Source organism: Penicillium citrinum (genome assembly GCF_028827155.1).
Source record: "Penicillium citrinum strain IBT 23319 chromosome Unknown utg000001l:1.0-4955037.0:1.0-4956770.0, whole genome shotgun sequence".
Classification (NCBI taxonomy): domain Eukaryota; kingdom Fungi; phylum Ascomycota; class Eurotiomycetes; order Eurotiales; family Aspergillaceae; genus Penicillium; species Penicillium citrinum.
The window spans coordinates 1183936-1206046 of record NW_026622686.1 but is presented as its reverse complement, the minus strand read 5'-3'; the positions used below and the strand labels follow the sequence as shown (position 1 = coordinate 1206046).

The following is a 22111-nucleotide window of genomic DNA, read 5'->3' as shown; positions in this document are numbered from 1 at the left end:
AACATTGGCGAAGGAAAAATCGGGGGAAAGGCGAATCAAGGCATGAGGGCATAATAAAACAAAGGGAAAACACAAAGAAAATGTTATCCATCTTGATAGCCAATACTTGTCAAGATGTACTTCCAAGGCTCCGTGTAGAAGCTGGAAGATTATTTAGCCATGACATCGACATAGCGGCCCTTCTTCTTGCCCTTAGCAGTATTGCCCTTGCGTGCCTGCGGGGCACCCAGTAGATCATCGATAGAGCTAGCATGCGTCAAGGATGATGACGGTCGTGGAGGTGGACCTGCCGAGCTTCCAGGCGGCGTTGGAACCGCCGCACCGGTAGAGACGGATCGTGGCAAGCTACCAAGGGTAGGAGGCACGCCGAGACCAGAGAAAGCGGGGCTAGATGAAAGCGAAGGCGGAACATCACTCGATGAGGATGGTGGTCTGCTTCCTGAGCCAAGAGGCATGGGTGGCATTGGTGGTGGAGGCATACTTCCATAGCTTGTAGCCCGACTGGGAGGAGCTGATCCCCGAGGAGGAGGCGGCGTGGCGCGAACAGGTTCGGCGCTACTAGGGTCTTTCTTGTTCACCCACTTCTTCAGGTCCTTATCGTAATAGAATGAGTTCTCCTCGCCCAGCTTGGCCTTGATGGGACCGCCGCCTGACGGCTCGGCTTCTTTCTTGCCACCTCCGAACCATCCACCAAACCATCCCTTCTTGGAAGGCTGTTGGTCTCTCTTGGCTATAGCACAGGTCAGTATTGTCATATAAATAATCGCGTATCTGAAACATACCATCTTCTTCGGCGGCCTTTCTGAAAGCTTCATCTGCCTTGCGGTCATTCTCGGCTTTTTGCAGAGCAGCAGCTTGGGCGGCTAGATCGTCATCATCTTCGTCTTCCATAAAGGACTTCTTCGGCTTAGATGCTTCCTCTTCGACAGACTCCTGTGACTCGTCGTGCGCAGAGGCCATGGCAGGGGTATGAGAAGGTGGCTCGTAAGCGTTGGCACTGGCTGAAGGGGGCATGTATCCATTGCTTTCAGATTGTGGCATTCCAGGCGGACCTTGATAATAAGGTGACTGGCTGGCCGCGTCCTGTCCTTGGGGTTGGTAGAAGAGCCCGTTCAACGCTGATTGAGGAGGGGGAGCGATATCCACAGGTGACTGAGTAGCCGAAGTTTCCTCAACCGGAGCAAGAGGCATGTAGGACGACTGGGGAGGAGTGGGCTGATACCCAGGCACACCTGGAGATCCATACATCGACGCACCCGAGAACGATTGGGCATCGGCCGGAGGGGATGAGATTTCCTGCGAGCTTCGACGTTGGCCGTAAGAAATAGGGCCAAAAGAGGTAGAACGCTGGGAGTCCATAGAAGACCGCCCACGCAGTTGCTCCGGTGAGGCATTGGGCGCATACTGGTTGGCAGAGGGCAAGTACCGAGAAGGACCCCCAGCAGGGATCGACTGGGCTCCAGCGCCAGGGTAAGATCCATAAAGATCAGACATGGATGGAGACCGGCTAACAGTCGGCGTTCCAGCAATGTTGGCAAAAGGACCAATGTCTGCAACTTCGCCAGCCTTGCCAGAGCCTGTCGATGCTGCGTCGCTCTCGTCCCCAGCAACGAAACTATTGAAGCGGGCCCACATAGACCCAGAAACCTTCTCCATGTTTGGCTTAGAAATCCATGATGAGCCAGCCTCGGTAGTTGTCTGGCGGAGGCGCGCAGAAAGCTCATCGACTTCGATGAACAAGTATTGATGATGGTATGGTGAAGGTCGAGTGGTGGCCTTCAGGGATGCCGCAACTCCATCGCAGTAGCCTTGTGCCTCGGACTTGCGACCTTGATCAGCAAGCTGCTTAGCATGGAGCAATTTGAAGGCAAGGAGATATGGCAGCGTGGGCACTGGGGAGCTTGCTAAGACAGATGTAGCGAACTCGTAAACCTCAGTGAGAAGAATGGAATCTTCGTCGATGAGTGCGCAAGGGAAGCGCTGATGGTCCACACCCAAGAGCACAATATTGGTCTGAGGGTCATCGGCACCTCCAAAGATGGCAGCTCCGGAGAACATGAAGCAAATATGAGCTGCTTCAACACGGCCATACGATGCGAGCAAGCGCCCAAGCGCCAGCAATGCCTGGCTGTCTTCGGAACTGCGGTTGCTAAGAACCAATCCAAGTGTATCTCTCCAGCTATCCAGTCCATCGAGAGCATTTTTGGGAGCTCCCTGTCCGTCTGCCCTGCTGATCAGTTGATGGCCAGCTCGTGCAGATGGGGGGACCAGTTCATCAATACTTTCATCCACATTGCCAGCAAAAATCTCATACAGAGCCGAAAGTGACTCGGAATTGGCTGTCGTTGACTTGATTTCTCGTCGAACAAACTCCTGAACCACTTGCTTCCATACAGACTTGTCCATCGTTGATGCGACAATCATGGCGTGTCCCCAGAGACGGCGATCCACAGCACCCCAGACGGCTTTCTCGCGTTCACCTAATAACAAGTTGCTGCGCAGGTCCTCCAGCCAACGAGAATCCACGGCATCTGACTGTAAGGAGGTGTTGAGAGCCCTCAAGCTTCCCGAATTTGCGAATGTACCCCCATATGAGCCATCCGAATCTGCACTGGGCAAGTTAGGGAAGACGGCTTGGCGAAGGGACTGCTGAATTGCAGGGGTTCCATCAAGGGCACCATCATTCTCGACTAGAATCTTCGTAACTTTCCAGAGCAGGATCTTCTCTTCGTGACGCTTTCGTGCGTCAGGGTTAGAATGGTCAAAGTCAGGGGAGACCTCGTTTTCAAACGCCGCAATCTTGCTAGAGAGCCAGGCCAAGACATCTTTCTTCTTGGCCTTGGTCTTGAGAGGACCAGGGTGTGGAACAATAGTGTCAGCCGAGGGCAAGAACTGCTTCAGTTGCGAAAATTTGGGTTCGCCTGGGCCAGGTTTAATCATGGGTGCCGTTTGGCCAGCAGAATAGCGTGGCGTATGCTTAGGAAAGCACGAAACCACTGATCCGCCAAACCCAAATTTGAATATCGGAGCTCCCTTCCAACGTTGCAAGCCGTCATGCTCCTGGCCATCCACAGGGGTGATGAAAGCAAGATGCTGAGACAAAGCACGAGCCCGGCCAGCTGCAGTGGGTTGCGCAGGCGCATAGGTGTTTGATGTCTTTGTTGGTGAGCCAGATCCGTGCACCGATGCGGGTCGTGGAAGTGGAGGCTCAATAGACGGGACATAGGAGCGGGGGCTGGTGACTTGCTGTCCAGGTGATTGAGTTTGAGATCTGCGTGGCGGAGCGAATTGTGAACCGGGAGCTTGAGGCGACGTTAGTCCATCTTGTCCAGTGACAGCAGGCGCTGAAACGGCTGGTGTGTATGCCGATGCCACAACTGGAGAAGCCTGAGTAGGACTAGGGGCAACGCGATTGGCAAACTCATTTAGATATTCTGGAGGAGCGTAGCGGTTCCTTGGGGGAGTTTGTTGTGGAGCAACTGGCGGGCTTGCAGTATCTACGGCCAATGCATTTGACGGATCGTTGAGAGGTTGTGGCGCGTACGACGACCCTTGGTCAATACTTGGACGCTGACGAGGAGGGGAAAGATCAGCCGAGGGTTGAAGCGATGGTGGCAACATTTCAGGTTGTTGCGGTTGCGATTGCCCATCTTCGGGCTGGTAAGACACTTTCTCGTGGTATGCCAAGGGGCTTGAAGTACGAGGCTGAAAAGGCAGAGGCGTTTGCTGTCCAGGGACAGATAATGGTTGAGATGCGTAACGATTGCGAGCACCAGATGTTGGAGGAGGTGCAGGAGAATATCGTGGAAGCGACGGTGGTTTTGCGGCTGGGTTGAGAGCTGGAGGTTTGGGAGAATATCTTGAAGCGGCACTGGGACCGGCAGGCGCACTTGAGGCCAATGTGGATGAGTAAGGGTCCATGGGCTCTGGCAGCTGCAGAGAGGACTGCGCCGATTGGATATTGGCCGGGGGAGGAGGTGGAGCCATCATGCCTGCATTTTGAGGAGGTGGTGGTGGCATTTGAGATGGTCCAGTCGGTTGTGTTGTGGCAGGCCCGGGAGTATATCGCCCAGAACTCGCAGGGCGAGATCTAGGAGGCGGCAAGGGAAGTTCTTCAAAGAAGTTCTTGGGTGCTGGTGGGGGCACAGGTGCTGTTTTGGGCGGAACAGTGACTGAAGGTGCTGAGGGCATCGAGGGAGTCATTGTCTGTTGGGGCATACCAAGGCTAGCAGGCGGAGGAGGCAGGTTTTCTACCTTGGGAGGAACAGGTTTATGAGTAGCTACTGGCCGACGAGGACGAGACAGGTCTTCTGGAAGATCGTAGGGTGATTTATAGCCCTCCTTCGATTTTTCGGTGTAGCTTTCTCCTCTCTTTGCAACGGGGTTGGAGGGCTGTTGCGAAAAGAATGATTGCATAGGAGGGTTGGCCTGCGGAGGAGCTCCAGGAAGAGAGATTCCAGATACCAAATCACCCGTGGTTGGCTGATGCGGAGTATAGACACCGGGAATGGGACGAGGTCGAGCCTGACTCTGTGGGGTTTCAAAAGGACTGTTCAGACCAGTAGGTCCAGCGTTGGTTGTGGGCGCAATAGTAGCTTGAGGAATAGCTCCCTGTCCGGGGGATGGTTGGACATCGTCTCCCAGTAGCATATCGTCCTCATCATCACTCAGAGCTGCCTCCCAGCGCGCAGCCATATCATCCTCGCCAATATCACTCAATTCGGCTTCCCATCGCGCAGCAATATCTGCTTCAGATGGTTCTTCGGCTTCTGTTTGAGGCTCGGATGCAGCCAGTCCCGAAGACGCACCGTTGAGGACACTGTCAAGCTGTGCAGCCGCGGAAATATCACTGGTAGGAGAAGCAATGGCTGGGGAGGCCATTTCGAATCCAATCGATTCCATCACTTGAGAAGTACTTTTGCGCGTAATATGTAGGGACGGCATTTTACTAGGCTCGGATTTCTGTATACCACTGAAGAATCCATCTGCATCATCTTCATCTTCATCTTTGTCGAAAAGATTGTCAACAGACGTTTGCTGAGGCAGGTCGTGAGATTCGTTCCGAATGGGGGAGCTGGGAGAAGCAGCTTCGTCGAGTAGGGGAACACCCTCTTCAAATCGCGACTCGGTCTCCGGAGGCCCAAAGATGGGCTTGGTCTGGGTCTTAAGCTGATTGAAGAAGTCATCCCCGTCGGAATCGACATCAAGGTCAACATTATTCCCCCAAGCATCACCATCCTCTGCGACCTCTTCATCCTGTACACTTGTGACGACTGGTGGCGTAGTTTCAGCCGCTCGGATAGGCAACTCAGTAATTGGCTGGGCAGCAGCATCCTTCCCGTCTAAGTTATCCCATGGACCAGGATTTTGATCCACCGGATTCTGTGCCTCGTTGATCTCATCAAAGAAAGAAGCCGCATTGTCCTCTTGGGTTTCAGTGTTGAAGACGGATTCGGTAGGGGCCGACTCGGCATGAGGCGGTTGATGTGTGGCTTCGACATTTCCCAAATCCAATTCAGTCTCTGCTGAGGTCTTTGTGGCATGCACTTCCGGCTCCACGGCCTCGGCCATCTCGACAGAAGTCGGTGGTTCTTCGGATTGCGACTGCACGGGTGCAGCATCTTCCAGCATAGTATTAGACTCGGCCCCCTCCCTAATAGTCGCAATAGGCTCAGGAGCTTGAGTTGATTCAGCAACTTCTGTTGTTTGGACAGTTAACTGTTCGGGCTGAGCCTCGGACTGGGGCTGTGTAGGTGGGGGGGTTGTCAAAAGCCGAGGCCGGAATTGCTTTGGTGGCATCGGGGACAAGAGCATTTTCGACTGGAGGAGCTGGAGGTTGAGCGGGTTGTGGTTGCAGAGGTTCGGCACCTTGCGCAAAGGGGTCTTGAGGAGCATTTGATGTCGATTCTTCCACAAGACCTGCGTCAGTGGTGCCATTAACGCCCGGTTTATTATTACCAACAACACCAGTTTCTAAAGTCGCCGGCGCACCCGTTGTTGGGGTTTCCACAGTCGTGTCGATAGAAGGCATCGGGCCTGTTTCCTCAGGCATATCCCAAGCTGAGAAATCGTCGTCACTTAAAGGGGACTTCACGTCGGAAGCGGGAGCTTGTTTGGCGTCATCTCTGGCCAGGAGATCTGTAGATGTAGTCGACTCATGCTGTTGATTATGCGAGTCCGGTCGAAACGCAGGATTCCAACTGTCCACTACCTGGTCGTTCGGTACTATTGTTTGCGCCATTATCAATAGATATGCTGACGACGTGGGCTCGTCGCCTTGGGAGTTCGGAGGGAGAGAGTAACTGGACACGTCTCTTGTGACATTCGAGTCAACAAACTCGAGATTGAGAACTCAAAAGCCCTGTGCAATTAAAAATCCATTAAACAGCGATAAAATATTAAAGCAGAAGCAACAGGAATCAGAGAAAGAAGAAACAAAGCATGAAGTCGCAAAGAGTTTCGTCCGAAGAGCAAAGCACCGTCGCGCCTCCCCAGATCCGCTTGCCCAATTGGGGGATAAGGACTAACATTTCTCCGAAAAGACACATTACGTTTGTCTCCAAATAAGGCAGGCGGTGGACATTTGAACATATCACCAAGCATCACATGACGGCGCATACACAGGCAATCACGACAAGCGACGATCTTCCAGCGCAACTTTCGCCTGCAACAAACATTGAGCCACGCAGATTGGAGGATTTTCGTGAATCTAACTTTGCTTGATTCATTGTATATTCCTGGCCTGGTTGCCTATTTGATACTCAATCTTCTACACTCGTTTTCCTCCCCACTATGCCGGCGCTGTACTTCCAAACAACAACTCGACCGAGTATCTGAAATGATCCTATACTTATTGTTTCGTACGCCGTTGTCTTTTGGTTCATGATTCAGAGTGGATTACTGTTCGAAGCATATTCATCATGAACTCCTCGCATGATTATCTACATCCCCATCAACAATCCGATCATCCCGGCGACTACTCAGGCTCCGATGATGACGACTTGGATCTAGAAGAGCTAGATCCCAGCGCAACACCAGAACAATTTTCTCGACTATCCAGGGATTACCCAGGTCGTGAAAGAAATTATGGCGCAGGGATTGCCTTACGGAATTTACGCGTTGGGGTGGGGAGTCGGTGGAGGAGAAGTCCCTCTGGTCAAAGGGAGCCTGAAGAGGATACAGCTGCGCTGTTACAAGAAGACCGGGTTGAGGAAGGAATGCGCCGGTCACACGGTAGCTCACGGAATTTGACAGATGACGACGCCCCTCTTCTTGATCGTCGGGGCTCAACTCGCTTGTTCAAGGACGATGAGCCTATCCAAAATAGCAGCAGCCGTTTACGCCTCCCGAGCTTCCGGGGACCGAGTTTCCTCCAAAATGCCTCGAACCACCTTCGCAGGTCTGGTAACAATGATCAAAGTGTCAAACCTCCTCGTGATGTTCTCGTTGGTCAATATCAATCAACTAAATATCCTCCCAATGTTGTCTCGAATGCGAAATATACCCCCTGGAGTTTCCTTCCTCGAACCCTTTACAACGAATTCTCCTTCTTTTTCAACATATACTTCCTCCTCGTCGCCCTCTCACAAATCATTCCGGTGCTTCGCATTGGATATATGTCCTCATACATCGCTCCCTTGGCTTTCGTGGTATCGATATCTCTCGGCAAGGAGGCTCTGGATGATATAGGTCGCCGCCGGCGGGATGCGGAGGCTAACTCTGAAGAATTTACCGTCCTGTCTCTTGACCGCGCGAATGTATTGGAAATGACCAAGAAGTCCCGAGATTTGAAAGTCGGAGATGTTCTCAAAGTCCGAAAGAATCAGCGGCTCCCTGCCGACGTCGTGATCCTGCAAAGCCTCTCAAATGACACCAATGCCGAACGTCCGAGCTCATTTGATGAAGACGCCCCTGAGGTATCTGCTGATTTACTCGATTCAGAGCAAGGTCCCTCTCAAACTGCCGCCGATACCTCAGCGAATGCTGATTCCTCAAGTACTACCCATGCCGCTTCTTCCTCCAGCGACACTTTCATTCGAACGGACCAGCTAGACGGTGAAACTGATTGGAAACTTCGTTTACCGTCCGTCCTGTCTCAATCATTGCCATTTAGCGATTTCCCTCGGCTCAAGATCACTGCGAGTCCTCCTGATCAGCGCGTCAACGAATTTGTTGGCACGATCGAACTGGGTCCTCCCACGGGATTCTACGACGCTCACTACAATAAATCTACTACATCACAGCCTCCAAGTGGACGGACTCCCAGTGGTGAAACTGACAACGCCAACTCTGCGCCTTTGACTATTGATAACACCGCTTGGGCCAATACAGTCCTCGCCTCCAATACCGTTACATACGCCGCAATCATTTACACCGGCTCTCAGACCCGAGCCGCTCTCTCCACCTCCCCATCTCGTTCCAAGGTGGGCCTGTTGGAATATGAAATCAACAATCTGACCAAAATTCTATGTGCATTGACGCTCACTCTGTCCGTGGTGCTGGTCGCCTTGGAGGGATTTGAGCCAACCAATGACAAGGTTTGGTATGTTGCGATTATGATTTACCTGATTCTCTTCTCCACGATCATCCCAATGAGTCTACGAGTCAATTTGGACATGGCCAAATCGGTATATGGTCGTTTCATCGAACGAGACAAGGATATACCAGGAACCGTCGTGCGGACCAGCACCATTCCTGAAGATCTTGGCAGAATCGAATATCTACTCTCGGATAAGACTGGAACTTTGACTCAAAATGGTAAGTCTTTGAACAAATTCACCAGGCTGGTATTGGAAGCTAATGTTTTGTAGAAATGGAGCTTAAGAAGATCCATGTCGGTACCGTTTCATATGCTAATGAGGCAATGGACGAGGTCGGGTCGTTTATTCGTCAAGGTTTTGCGGGCAACGCTTTGACAACTCCTTCGACTGTCTTTGGTACTCAGTCTGGCCAGGGGGCAGCACCACGCACCCGAAGAGAAATTGGTTCCCGAGTTCGTGACATTATATTGGCTCTCGCCGTCTGTCACAACGTGACCCCAACGACGGAAGAAGAGGATGGGCGTAAAGTCACTACATATCAAGCATCATCTCCAGACGAGATTGCCATTGTCCGCTATACAGAAGAGGTCGGATTAAAGGTAGCTTATCGTGACCGTCAAAGCATTGTTCTCGAATCTACAGACTCCAAACAGGTTGTTGTCCGTGTTCGCATTCTCGACATCTTTCCTTTCACATCAGACAGCAAGCGAATGGGTATCATCGTTCAATTCCAGCAAGATGAAAATGATCTTGAAGCACCAAGCAAAAATGAACCCGAGATTTGGTTCTATCAGAAAGGTGCTGACACTGTGATGTCTTCGATTGTTGCCGCGAATGATTGGCTTGATGAGGAAACCGCCAATATGGCGCGCGAAGGTCTACGAACACTCGTCGTTGGACGTAAGCGACTTTCTCTTTCACAGTATCAAGAATTCTCCGCGAAGTACAAGCAGGCATCTATGTCTTTCCAGGGCCGTGATGCTGGCATGGCCAAGGTCGTGACCGAGTATCTTGAACGGGACCTGGAGCTTCTGGGGGTCACTGGTGTCGAGGATCGCTTACAGCGTGACGTCAAGTCATCCTTGGAACTGATGCGCAACGCTGGAGTGAAAATCTGGATGTTAACTGGAGACAAGGTCGAGACAGCACGTTGTGTTGCTATCTCTGCAAAGTTAGTCTCCCGAGGGCAATACATCCATACAGTCTCAAAGGTCACGGACAAGTCTGTCGCCCAGGAGGCTCTGGATTTTCTTCGTAACAAGACCGATTGTTGTCTGCTGATTGACGGAGAGTCACTCAATCTCATGCTTGGTCATTTCCGCACTGCATTCATTTCTGTTGCTGTGCTTCTACCAGCCGTGGTTGCTTGCCGTTGCTCGCCAACCCAGAAAGCAGAGATTGCCAACTTAATCCGTCAACACACCAAAAAGCGCGTTTGCTGTATTGGTGATGGCGGTAACGATGTGTCCATGATCCAAGCAGCCGATGTTGGAATCGGTATTGTGGGTAAAGAGGGCCGACAGGCCTCTCTCGCCGCCGATTTCAGTATTACTCAATTCCATCACTTGACAAAGCTTTTGGTCTGGCATGGCCGCAATTCATACAAACGATCGGCGAAGCTTGCTCAATTCATCATGCACCGTGGTTTGATCATCAGTGTCTGTCAAACAATGTATAGCATTGCTGGGCATTTCGATCCCAAGGGTCTCTTCATCAATTGGCTTATGATCGGCTATGCGACAGTCTACACAAACGCCCCAGTCTTTTCACTCGTCTTCGATCGTGATGTGGACGAGAGACTCGCCAACCTCTACCCGGAGCTATACAAAGAACTAAAGACGGGGAAGAGCCTTAGCTACCGCTCGTTCTTCTCCTGGGTTCTGATCTCCGTCTACCAAGGTGCGGTCATTCAGGGCTTGTCTCAGATTTTGCTTCAAACCATTACAGGGCCCCGCCTGATCAGTGTCTCCTTCACGGCCCTTGTGCTCAATGAATTGGGCATGGTTGCCATTGCAATCACAACATGGCATCCCGTGATGATCTTCTGCTTGGTAGGCACCCTGCTTTTGTATGTGGGTAGTATACCTTTCCTCGGTGACTATTTCAATCTGCGCTATGTCATCACTGTTGATTGGTTATGGCGCGTCTTTGCCGTGCTGGCCGTCTCGTTGGTCCCTGTATGGGCTGTGAAATTGATTCGGCGATCCTGGAGTCCTCCAAGCTACCGAAAGGTCCGCGGATAGGGAGGAACATTCTCGTTGATTCATCATTTCGTTCTTTTTTCTTTCTTTTTTTCTTCTCTATTTGGACATGGTCTTCACTTGTCCTTTGTATATCCACCCAAGCATCTCTTTTGCAAAGCGCATCAGGCGTTGGAAGCGTGAACCATTTCTTTGACTTGTTTGTGTGGCGATATACTCGAATAAATGTTCATTCATAGATTAGGGTGATGATAGCATCCCAATTCAGCATTCATTTTGCCACTCGTGGAAACTGCATTTTACCTTTACCGTAGACTTGGGCCCCTGCACATGGGCAAGGACAACCTGTCACTGGTAATAGCCGTTGTGGAGATCCATGGTTGAAAGTCTGGGCTGTCTGGAGGATGTAATATCTAGGCTTGCTCAGGCTCTCCACTCGTGATTGACATCAAACACGAGTCTTGAAGCCCAGACAACTCTTAGTATGAATTGCTACCAAGGTAGCAATGCTATAATACATTCCACAGAATATAGAATGATGATATTGCAACTAGAGTTGGATCATAGACTTGGTTTCATTGGTATCTAACTTCCCACCTAATCTTTACACTTTTTCGAGGCTGTGCCACCAGCCAGTCACAGGGAAGGCCTTTGTTATAATATTGTAGATCTATGCCTATTCCCTTCTTTTCTCCTCCTGTCTGTTTATTCAAGGTTCTAAGTAGAAATGGCTTTTTGCTGGGGTCGAGCAACGTAGTCTAAGTTGCCATTCGTTGTCTACCGTGATGAGAAATGGGAAGATTCCACTTTTCACCATTGCCACGCAATGAAACAGATACTTATATCAGACCATCAACATCTAGAATCCTCGCTTAGTCTAGCATTATTTGACCAGCCACTAACGCACCCCACTTAGTGAAACCACATGGATATATTTTTACTCCAGGGCTCAGCCAGAACGCACTTTATTGCGTCAAGGTCAGACGCGGTCAGAAATCAAGATCATCCCACTCATCACCGACACTAGTATAGTGGCTGGAGCCCTTGAGTATATCTGACGTATGAGAAAAAGTTGAATCAAAGTTACCAAGTAACCACGGAATATAGCGAAAGCCAAGAGCCCAGTACTGTAGATCTTCAACAGATGTTAACAAAACAAGCCTGGTTCCTGGACATCAACCCTGGGTGTGGGATGACATGGCCATGTAATGTCTAACAGTTCCGAGATTTCCCATTTCCAACCAGCCAACAACTCGATATTCCCCTATGTCATCCCCACCAAATCACATTCCAACAAATAAGAATCTCGGCTCGCCTTGAAATCCCGCAACGGTCATCGTCTCCGGCGCCATGGCTGGGGGCGAAAAAAAGCAAGAGATCCATCAAATAAACCTCCTCCACCCTCCATAGTAGATTAACCTTTATAGTACGGGAGTATATATAAGAGATTCGGGATTCGGTTTCCATCCCACGCCCACATCGCATCGTAACTGGTGCATATTTCGCCGAGGTGTCACCGATGACGGCACTGGAGTCTCCATGGGGAACCCCAACTCTGGAAAAATACGCAAACAAATCTTTTAATTATGTATTTTAGTTGACTCCATGTTAGTCAAAGCCGGAGACTGTCCGAAAGAAAGTGCTCATGTGAACCCGTGAATCCCGTTTTTTTTTTCGGCTTGCGGGCCCCCTTCTACACTCGGCCAAGTCTTCATCCGCACCGCCAAGGGCCGCTTCTCAGGCCGAGTTTTACACGTCTAACACGGGAAGCCGGGAATCTTCCAGAAGTGCGATCCCGAGTACCCGTACAAAGCAGTGTGTGACTATGTATGTACAGTAGAAGTAGAATAGAAAATGCATGTCACCCTAGAATACAAGAATGTCCAAGCGTTCGCCACGGGGTAAAACCCCTGGGATTGCCCCAGGTTAAGCTTTTCTGCATCGCGATTCGTTCAGTACGCCCGACCAAACCCCTCGAATTCCCCGGGCCGGTACATAGTGCCTCCCCTCCACATTCTTGATTCTCGCCCTAGACTCCTGGGGATGTTTCCCCTCGTTTTCCCGGGCAACTAGGTCTTCTTGAGCGACCGGTGAACAAATATCGAAGCTCTCGACGTGGTACTTGCATGCCCGATCCCCCCCGGCTTCGATTTTTCCCCGTGGTTGGTTCGGCTGGCCGAATGGATCCTCTTCTCCACATGGAGAGAGACAGAGACGACAAGTTTTCCGGAGAAGAAGGAGGCTACGGCTTCTATCCCGTCTTTTCCCTCCAGATTGGATGATGCGTGGGGTCGATCTCCAGCCTGTTTAGACTTTTTTTCTCTCTTTGGCCCGAAGTCTTTCTCCACTTTGTCTTTGGTCTCGCGTTTTTCTTGGTTGCGCCTGAGTGTATTGCCGGCCGTCATTGTACTACGAATATGTAATGTGTGATGTGGTAGTATTCTGTACGGAGTAGATCTGCTTCAAATAGTCCCTGTTTCCCCCCCTTTCCCCGCGCACGTTCTCTATTCTATTTTCTCCTCTTTTATTCATCTACCGATCTATATATCCTTTGACCTGGATTAGTCTGGAACGACTGGCTCGTTTCATTCATTTTTCTTTTCTTTCTATAAATTAATCCCATTTGCTCTCGGCACCCTAGCAAGGGATATATCATCAATATGGCCGACGTTAAAGAAATCCCTTCTGACTCGCACAGAGAGGATAAGGAGGCAGGTGCCTTCGAAGTGGACGATGTCCAGGATATCAAAGACTCCAAGGAGGATCGTGAGCTGAGCGAGGCTGCGATGGATGCAGAGATTGCACAACTGGAGGAACAACTGCAGACATTGCCCAAGCCCTTTTTCGAGGTTACTCTAAACAACCCTGCTATCTTCACCTACATCTTGGTAGCCTTTGCTTCAATGGGAGGTCTTCTTTCAGGTCTTGATCAGTCTCTCATCTCTGGTGCTATTGATCTTCCCAAGGATCTGCACCTCAGTGACTCGTTGAACAGTCTGGTTAACTCGGGTATGCCTCTTGGTGCTGTTGCTGGTGCTCTGATTCTCTCGCCTTCCAATGAATATCTCGGTCGTAAGATGTCTATCATTGTTTCTTGTATTCTTTACACCGTCGGTGCTGCCCTGGAGGCTGGTGCCATGAACTTTGGTATGATCTTTGCGGGCCGTTTCATCCTCGGAGCCGGTGTTGGTCTTGAGGGTGGTACTGTACCTGTTTATGTCGCCGAGTGTGGTAAGTTGATCCTATCACGAACATTCGATTCGTCATATGTAGAAAACTAACATTCCATCTCTCACAGTCCCAAGTCGCATTCGTGGTAACCTTGTGTCCGCATATCAACTAAATATCGCCCTTGGTGAAGTACTGGGATACGCTGTCGCCGCTATGTTCTTTGATGTCAAGGGTAACTGGCGTTACATTCTCGGTTCCTCTCTGGTTTTTTCCACCATCCTGTTGGTCGGCATGGTCTTCCTTCCCGAAAGTCCCCGTTATCTTATGCACAAGGGTCGTGATGTCGCCGCTTACGCCGTCTGGAAACGCATTCGTGGCTTCAACGACTACGACTCCAAGGATGAATTCCTCGGTATGCGCCAGGCTGTTACTGCCGAGAGCGCAGAACAGGCTGCCACTGGTAAATACGCCTGGATGGACTTCTTCACTAAGCCCCGTGCCCGCCGTGCCATCGTCTACGCCAATATCATGATTATGCTCGGTCAGTTGACCGGTGTTAACGCAGTCATGTACTACATGTCTACACTGATGAAGAACATTGGCTTCGACGACAAGACTGCCATCTTCATGTCCTTGGTCGGCGGTGGCTCACTGCTGTTTGGCTGTGTTCCTGCTGTTATGTACATGGAGCGGTTTGGTCGTCGCTACTGGGCCAATGCCATGCTTCCAGGTTTCTTCATTGGTCTCGTTCTTGTCGGTGCCGGATACACCATCGACTATAACAAATACCCTGCCACCGCAGAGGGCCTTTACCTCACTGGTATCATTCTATACATGGGTTTCTTCGGTTCTTATGCTTGCCTCACTTGGGTCGTTCCGTCCGAGGTATTCCCTACGTACCTTCGTCACTACGGAATGACCACTGCCGATGCAACCCTCTTCCTGTGCTCTTTCATCGTGACCTATAACTTCACTCGCATGATGGAGGCTATGACTCGTATTGGCCTGACTCTCGGTTTCTACGGTGGCATTGCCGCTCTCGGATGGGTTTACCAGATTATCTTCATGCCAGAGACCAAGAACCTTTCCCTCGAGGAAATTGATGAGCTCTTCTCCAAGCCCACTTCGGTCATTGTGAAGCAGAATCTCAAGCAGACCTCTCAGGTCATTAAGGATCTGTGCCATTTCCGTTTCAAGAAGGTGTTCTCTCCTGAGCCTTACAAGAAGAACTAAAGGGATATCTTCAACTTGCTTTGGAGAATGAAATGATACGATATTAGTCCAATGATTTTTTATTTTTCGTTATAGATGATTTATGTAGTCATGTTCACACAATGTACTGCAATATACCCCAATCAAATGAATCATCAAATCATCAAATTGCAAATGAAAAAATCAAAACAAGCATTCGCATCTAAAAACACTGATTTCTCAAATTGTACCACTAACTAGGTAGTATAGTGCCACCCCCTGTTTCATCTAAGATGGCACTACACTACGATGTTTCACAGAATTTCTTTCAATCAAAACCCCATAGAATTCGCGGCATATTCTCAAAATATCAGACTTGATCAAGAGCCGAATCCTTATTAATCATATTGGTGAACAATCCATAAGGAAGGAAAGTATTGCAAATCCAGCTAAGAGTAGAAGCCTGTCCGCGTCGAATAAAAGGACCATGACCACCAAGAACATCCTCCACGACGTTCTTAGCTGCAATGTCGATATTTTGCTTGTTCGTGTGAACTTGAGTCTTCTTGTGCCTATCAATGACAGAGGCTATCTTCTGATAATGCGAGTCGGACGGCAATTCGAGATCTGCAATATTTGTAGGATTGTTTCCGCTTGTTTCGACGCCGCCGAGGATGACCGTGACGACTCGGACGCCAAGGGGGGGCCATTTCCAGGCGCAGTGTCTCAGAAATTCTGATCTGCGCACTTCTAGAGCTGCTATATATACCTATGTTTGAATTGGAAATGTTAGGACCAGATAATAAAGCGGTGATGCTATATTAGCGTAAGTTATATATCAGCAACTTGAACTAACCTGCCCAAGCAAAAACCATTTCTCCAGACACCGAACTGATATTGCATATTGTTCCTTTGGCAGCAATGAGCATATGTGAAAATACTTGCGCCATCTCAAGAATACTCCAGAGATTCGCATCGTATACCTTCTTCGCATCCTCGATGGCCGCGTCAAGAAGTGGTGCAATGGCGTTGACGCCAGCATTGTTCACCAAAATATCGAGTTTCCCCCCGGTATGTTTTGCAACTATAGCAGCGCATTTGCGAATAGATTCAATCGAGGTGACTTCTAGGTCTAGTATTTCTATGCCGTTTATTTCGATGAGGGATTTGGCTTTTGTGTTGTTGCGTACCGTAGCGAAGACTGAGAAGCCTTTGGCATGGTAGACTTTTGCCATTGCAGCTCCAAGGCCGCCGTCGCTACAACCAGTGATAAGTACTGTTTTGGACATTATAGTATGCTCAGAGTGATTTGGGTTGGTAGGAAACTGCGTTTAGGTGTAATGGCTATAGTACTAGGGGGTACATCTTCATTTATACTGACTTGAATATGCTGTACTAGTGTACGGGATTAGACAGTGAAGTCCGTTTGCAATTCTATCAAGAACGGAAACGCCATGTACAATTAATTTTCTTATTATGCAAATTACCAAGAGAAATGCAAGAATAACTGTATAGGTGAGGTAAATAGTAATATCTAGCAGGTGAGATTCCAACGGAATTCGGTGATGAAATCCGTTCAACAACTGAGGATAACAGGAAATCTTGGAAAACATTCTCATTCTTCTACATTCCTGCAGGGATCCCCTGAGCACATTAGGTTATCTATTATTCACAAGTAAGAAGAGATCTACCCAGTCCTACAACGAGAGTAAAGTTACCTGGACGAGAAACAAGTTTGCTATCCTCTCTGCAAGGCTACAGTAGCAAATATGCCTAGTATGGCTATCTATTAGGCGTTTATTGAATAACCAAACTCAAGCCATATATTGCCGGTATTACTGGGTAACCGAATAGAGCCTTACGTCTATGAAGTTAACTTGAAATCATATTACGAAAACACTACAGTCTGAGCAGTAAAACCATTCTCAGAACTCAACATGAAGGTTGTCAAGTATCATCCGTTTTAGTATATACACAGTTTTGCAACACACACACACGCACACACACACAACCTGGGTTATGCCAAATCATGTCCATTTCGGTTATGATGATTTCTCTTTCAACTTCTATTCCGGAGACAATCTCCCCTGATCACGGTCATTCCCTGAATCGAGTTCACCTCGCCCATTACTTCCAGTATGTTCAACCCCTTCACCCGACAGTTCATTCTCCCGATCATCTTTCGCCCCAACAACACCAAAATCACCCGGTAATTCAGCCTGCGGCGTATCCGGACTCTTATGAACCGGCATTTCAGATGGTACATTGCTCCGTAATGTCGGCAATTCCGCCGGTGCTGCTTTACTTCCGCCCTGTGAAGAGATATCATCTGCATGTAGCTCCTGTTTGATTTGTGGGTTCACGGCTGTTCCAGCATCCAGCTCCGGTTTTCCTGAATAAGGATCCAAAGGCTGTAAAGAGTTCGTAGCACTTCTAGTGCCGGAAGCGGCTTTCTTTGCACGAATTCGTCGTCGATGCCACCATATAAAACATATAGCGGCGATGATTATGATTCCCACCGGAATACAAACGCCTATAGCAATCTTTGCGCCGGTCGAGAGTCCATTCGATTCACTTGAGTCGGTACTATTTGTTGGTTGGGGAGCGATGGATGTGGAAGAACGGGAATCTTGAACGATTATAACGGGGTATGCTTGAAAAGTTGCTTGGCCTGTTGGACCACTTGTGCCGATAGATTGAAAGTATTTGAAACTTGTTGATGAGAAGCATTGATCATCAGATTGTGAGAGGAATGTACGAGGTGATGCGAAGGAGAGAGTATGGCTAACACAATAATGACCATTGTAGTCATAATTTCTATCAAAACCAACCCGACCACATTAGAATTATCCCCAGCATCTCCCAAAAATACCAAAGAGAGAGAGCCACTTGACTTACCTAGGACAACAAGCAGTTGCAACATCATGATCTCCCAAGTCAGTTATATACTCTGACAAGACGAAATGATTTGATTGCTCGATGCGACTAGCAGATGCAGCACCGGTGAATCCCATCGGACATCCCCAACCCGGTGAGAAGCCCTTATAACTCAACGCGCTATCATTAGAGCCAGTCCAACCACTTGGATAACATTCTGAAGCGAATCCAATAGATCCAGCATCACATGTTGCACCCCAACGAAGGAGAGTCCCTCCTTTATTGGTATTATGCGCAATCCATTGTTCTTGAGAACACCATGCCGGGGGAGTAAATATTGTAGTCAGAGGACCAAAATTCGAAGGGCCTGTTGCGGTCATTATGGAAGAGTCATATAGTATACTCCGTCCACTGGCTTACAGTGATTATACACGAATGTATTACCACAAAATATAACAGAGAGGGAGGAAATAGAGAAAGCGAAGATCAAAGGAAATCAAATTGCGGCTTAGATGTCAACGAAATTGGCTTATCCTACTATTCGTCAATGCAGAATAAGTACTAAGACCCTGCGCCATGACTTGGGATCCTCCCAGAAGATACAATTGGATTGTTGACCATCAAGAATGGGGAATATCTCCCGTCTATCAGTTCCCACTTCTTGTATTTGCACCAATTGTTGTTCACGTTAGGCCTTCCAAGGGCCTGAGCTGACCCGCAAAACTTAATGATAAATTCAAGACACTTGCTTGATCCCTGAATTTGGGGGCTAAATAGAAAGTAGACTGGATTTGATGATCAGCGAGAGATTTCAAATTTACCTAGGGTTAGGTGGATTCTGTAGAGATTGTGACTGTACGAAGCTGAATATAATAATCGAGCGTCAGGTTGAAAGATCGTATAGTTATAGCATCATAAACAGTGATCATATTCAACAAATTCAAGTGAAATAAATGTAAATGGATATTTGAATCGGGTTGACTCTTCAAAGGCTTCATATTTACCATGCTAATGAGCTGCTTATAACCATCAGCCATAAGGTTCCCTCGTAACCTGTTATATCTTCACAAATATTTCCTAGTATGATCGAGATATCCCACTACAAGATTGTACGTACTCAATTGATCAGTTTCTTGAAAATCTAAAGATACAGTCATATCCAACGGTTTACTAAGCAGTAGGTGTAAGAATATACGGTGAATAAAACCAAAGCCAAACACCCAACGCTATGCGACTATGTAATCAACCACAATGAATCGTCCATCACCACCGAGAACCCGATCCACCAACCGGCTTCCGCACACTAGGATCAACATTCGGACTTGGAGACCGACCACCCTGCAATCGAGCCCGAAGTCTTTCCTGGGCAGATCCCGCACCAGGCCGGTCTTGACTAACTCTAGGAGATTGATGCGATCCTGCTCGTTGACTAGGTAGTGGTCTCGCGCCGGCTGGAGAAGGCGAATGGGATTGAGAATGCATGAGTGGCGGGGACGGCGAGACAGATGGACCAGGTGGCGCGCTGTGCATGGGAACAAGAGGAGGTGCAGCACCACCCCTTCCACGACGGAGACTAGTTGTTTGTGCCGCGGGTGCTTGTGCTGGGCTACCAGAATCACCCCAGAGATCACCCAAGCTACCGCCACTACGGCCGTAGGCACCTGAGCCGGGGTTCTGCCCGGAGGATTGAGCGGTTGCAACGACACGGGCGGGCGCGGCTTGTGGTGCTTTAGGGTCTGGAGGAAGCCATGCTGGGAATGGACGGCCTTTCTCGATGTAGTAGGCGCGGAGAGCGTTGGAAATGTGTGAACAGTCCTCGTTTTCGGGGTCGTCTTTCTCGTCGCCGAGGGTAATTGCGCGGCGGAGACTGTTGAGTCGAGAGCCAAGAGCACTTGTGATTGAAGATGAAGAGTATGAAGAGAAGTAGGAACTCATTGTGACTTGAGTTTCGGGGTGGAAGTTATTTCGCGATGTTTGCGTAATTGGAGAAGACGGTCTGGAGGTGGGGTGGGGGGGTTGATGCGGAGCTATCGCTTTGAAGCTATGGCGGGAGGAATTAAATCAAAAGTATGTATGATGAAATTGTTGAGTTATTTCAAAGATTTCCCCGGGGCTTGGATAGCGACAAGAAGGACCAGAATTAGGCTTGAGTAGCACAAGAGCCGGCTCCTGTGGATGTGTTGGAGAAGAAGAGGCGAAGACGACTACGAAGGCGGTTGAAACAGGAGGGCACGTGATCTTTATACTTCGTTTCAGAAGAATTGCAGTTCATTAAAGGAGATGAGCCTGAGCCCCTGATTATTCAAAGTAGACACTTAAATGTGCGTATTCACTGGCATGAACCAATTGTTATATTTGCATATTATATAAAGTAGGGTGGTGGGCACCACCCTACTTTATAAGGTGCATTCCACTCAGTACTTACTATGGCATCATAACCCGTGGAAGCACTCGCAGTTCATCAAGCACAGCTTGATCTACTTGAGACACTTGGAAGACTAGTCAATTACATGCTGAATGCAGTTGCAAGCTTGGGAGATGTTTGTGCTAATAGTATCTAGGAACTTAAATATCAGATCAAGCTGTAAGCATTCAAATGGTATCTAGATCGAGTTGACAGATATGTATATAAAGGAGATGCAATATCTGGAATGATCCCCACAGAACACAGGGAGCAAAAACAATAATAAAACAACTTGAACAAAAACAAAATTTCAACCGACAACGCCATGCAACAGACGAACTTTTCCAAAACCCCTCGACAAGCCTTACGCCATGACATGATCCTTGCCAGCTCCCTCGGTCTCGTACTCGATTTCGATACGAGGACCCTTCTTGCGAGGCTTGGCCTGAGGAGCAGGAAGCTTTCTCTTCGAACCAGGCTTGGGCTTCTTCTCATCCTCACTAGACTCGCTCTCATCATCACTCTCATCATCGCTCTCCTCCTCAGAGTCATCAGAAGAGTCACCAGAACCCTCACCGAGCCAATCCTCAATATCCTCCAAATCCTCCTCCTCATCTAAATCAGAAACATACTCCACCTCCCCAACACCTTCCTCCTCCTCATCCTCAATTTCCTCACCATCATCCAAATCCTCATCCCGCTCTCCATCACCGGCCCGCTCCAATCCACGAAGAACCTTCTTCCAAATCCCCTCATCAACATTCAAAGGCTGATCACCATAAGCACCACTGCGCAATCTCTCAATAAGTTCCCGCTCAATCGCCCGCTCAACCTTCGCAGCAGACAAAGCCTTTCGTTCACGCGTCTCCTCCCGACGCCGAATCTTAGGCGCAAGCTTAGGAACAACTCTTTCACCAAGTCGCTCATCCTCCTTCGCGATATTCCGCATTCGAATATTAACCTGCGTCAGGCGGGTCAGACGCTGTTTACACTTGTGCGTCAGAAACTTCGGCCAATACAGAAGACGCTCGTCCAGTTGCTCCAAGGCCTTGGCGTAATTCGACGACAATCGCACTCGTTCCCACCATTTGTTTGGCATGTGTGCTCGCTCAATTGTCTTCATGTACAAATACATTGCGCCGGTCTCGGGATCCGAGCGAACGGTTGCATAGCGTGAGTTTGCTAGTGGGCAGGACTGCCGATTGCAAAGGCCGGTCACGTTATATTCATTGCGACAGAAATTTTGATCCTTTGTAGTTCTAGATATTTGTCAGTAAGCTTTGTTACCCAAAGCGTTTCCCCCCCTTTTTTTTTCGAACCCCGTTGCTTCTCTGCTAGCTAACGATCTCCGCAAGAGGTTTTCCGGATCAAGCTGATTCTTCAAGATCCTGCAAAGAGGTGTTGGGTCACAGGGAGGAACTGTTTCAAAACAACTCACTTTAATTTGTAAGAGCAGAATTGCTGGTTAATCACCTGCCAGACAATTTCGTCGGACATGATGGGCACGGAAGAGGTGATGTTCAGTGCTGAAGAGCTCGTTTGCCGCAAATGTTGATCGAAGAAAAAAAAAGAGCGGGTCACGTGCGTGCTTATCGATAGGCGGCCCGTCAGTGGTCACCGCCCGCAGACCGCCTTCCGACCTTAATATCGCAGTAACAACAATTGTGAATGGTTGAACAGTCTGTAGATACTTTATAGTGATATTAGGGTAAAATAGGGAGTCTAAG

At 49.0% G+C, this 22111-nt stretch overlaps 7 protein-coding genes across 7 annotated transcripts; 2 read left to right on the top strand and 5 right to left on the bottom strand.

Moving 5' to 3' along the window:
* Nucleotides 1-149: 149 nt before the first annotated feature.
* sec16 (COPII coat assembly protein SEC16) lies at nt 150-6241 on the bottom strand (the record flags this gene model as incomplete). Its single annotated transcript, XM_056639383.1, has 3 exons — nt 150-730; nt 783-5745; nt 5807-6241. 3 exons carry the CDS (start codon nt 6239-6241, stop codon nt 150-152), a joined length of 5979 nt encoding a protein of 1992 aa, XP_056505140.1.
* A 679-nt stretch (nt 6242-6920) lies between these two features.
* Nucleotides 6921-10783, top strand: N7469_000462 (aminophospholipid-translocating P4-type ATPase NEO1; the record flags this gene model as incomplete). Its single annotated transcript, XM_056639382.1, has 2 exons — nt 6921-8757; nt 8811-10783. The coding sequence occupies 2 exons, from the start codon at nt 6921-6923 to the stop codon at nt 10781-10783; spliced, it is 3810 nt and encodes a 1269-aa protein (XP_056505139.1).
* Nucleotides 10784-13401: 2618 nt separating this feature from the next.
* Nucleotides 13402-15145, top strand: N7469_000461 (putative MFS sugar transporter; the record flags this gene model as incomplete). The annotated part of the gene is made up of 2 exons (XM_056639381.1): nt 13402-13972; nt 14040-15145. 2 exons carry the CDS (start codon nt 13402-13404, stop codon nt 15143-15145), a joined length of 1677 nt encoding a protein of 558 aa, XP_056505138.1.
* A 328-nt stretch (nt 15146-15473) lies between these two features.
* On the bottom strand, nt 15474-16392 carry N7469_000460 (uncharacterized protein; the record flags this gene model as incomplete). Its single annotated transcript, XM_056639380.1, has 2 exons — nt 15474-15862; nt 15960-16392. The coding sequence occupies 2 exons, from the start codon at nt 16390-16392 to the stop codon at nt 15474-15476; spliced, it is 822 nt and encodes a 273-aa protein (XP_056505137.1).
* A 777-nt stretch (nt 16393-17169) lies between these two features.
* N7469_000459 (uncharacterized protein) lies at nt 17170-18360 on the bottom strand (the record flags this gene model as incomplete). Its single annotated transcript, XM_056639379.1, has 2 exons — nt 17170-17920; nt 18002-18360. 2 exons carry the CDS (start codon nt 18358-18360, stop codon nt 17170-17172), a joined length of 1110 nt encoding a protein of 369 aa, XP_056505136.1.
* Nucleotides 18361-19243: 883 nt separating this feature from the next.
* On the bottom strand, nt 19244-19915 carry N7469_000458 (uncharacterized protein; the record flags this gene model as incomplete). Its single annotated transcript, XM_056639378.1, has 1 exon — nt 19244-19915. The coding sequence occupies one exon, from the start codon at nt 19913-19915 to the stop codon at nt 19244-19246; it is 672 nt and encodes a 223-aa protein (XP_056505135.1).
* Nucleotides 19916-20748: 833 nt separating this feature from the next.
* N7469_000457 (ribosome biosynthesis protein MAK16) lies at nt 20749-21881 on the bottom strand (the record flags this gene model as incomplete). The annotated part of the gene is made up of 2 exons (XM_056639377.1): nt 20749-21643; nt 21823-21881. The coding sequence occupies 2 exons, from the start codon at nt 21879-21881 to the stop codon at nt 20749-20751; spliced, it is 954 nt and encodes a 317-aa protein (XP_056505134.1).
* Nucleotides 21882-22111: the final 230 nt, after the last annotated feature.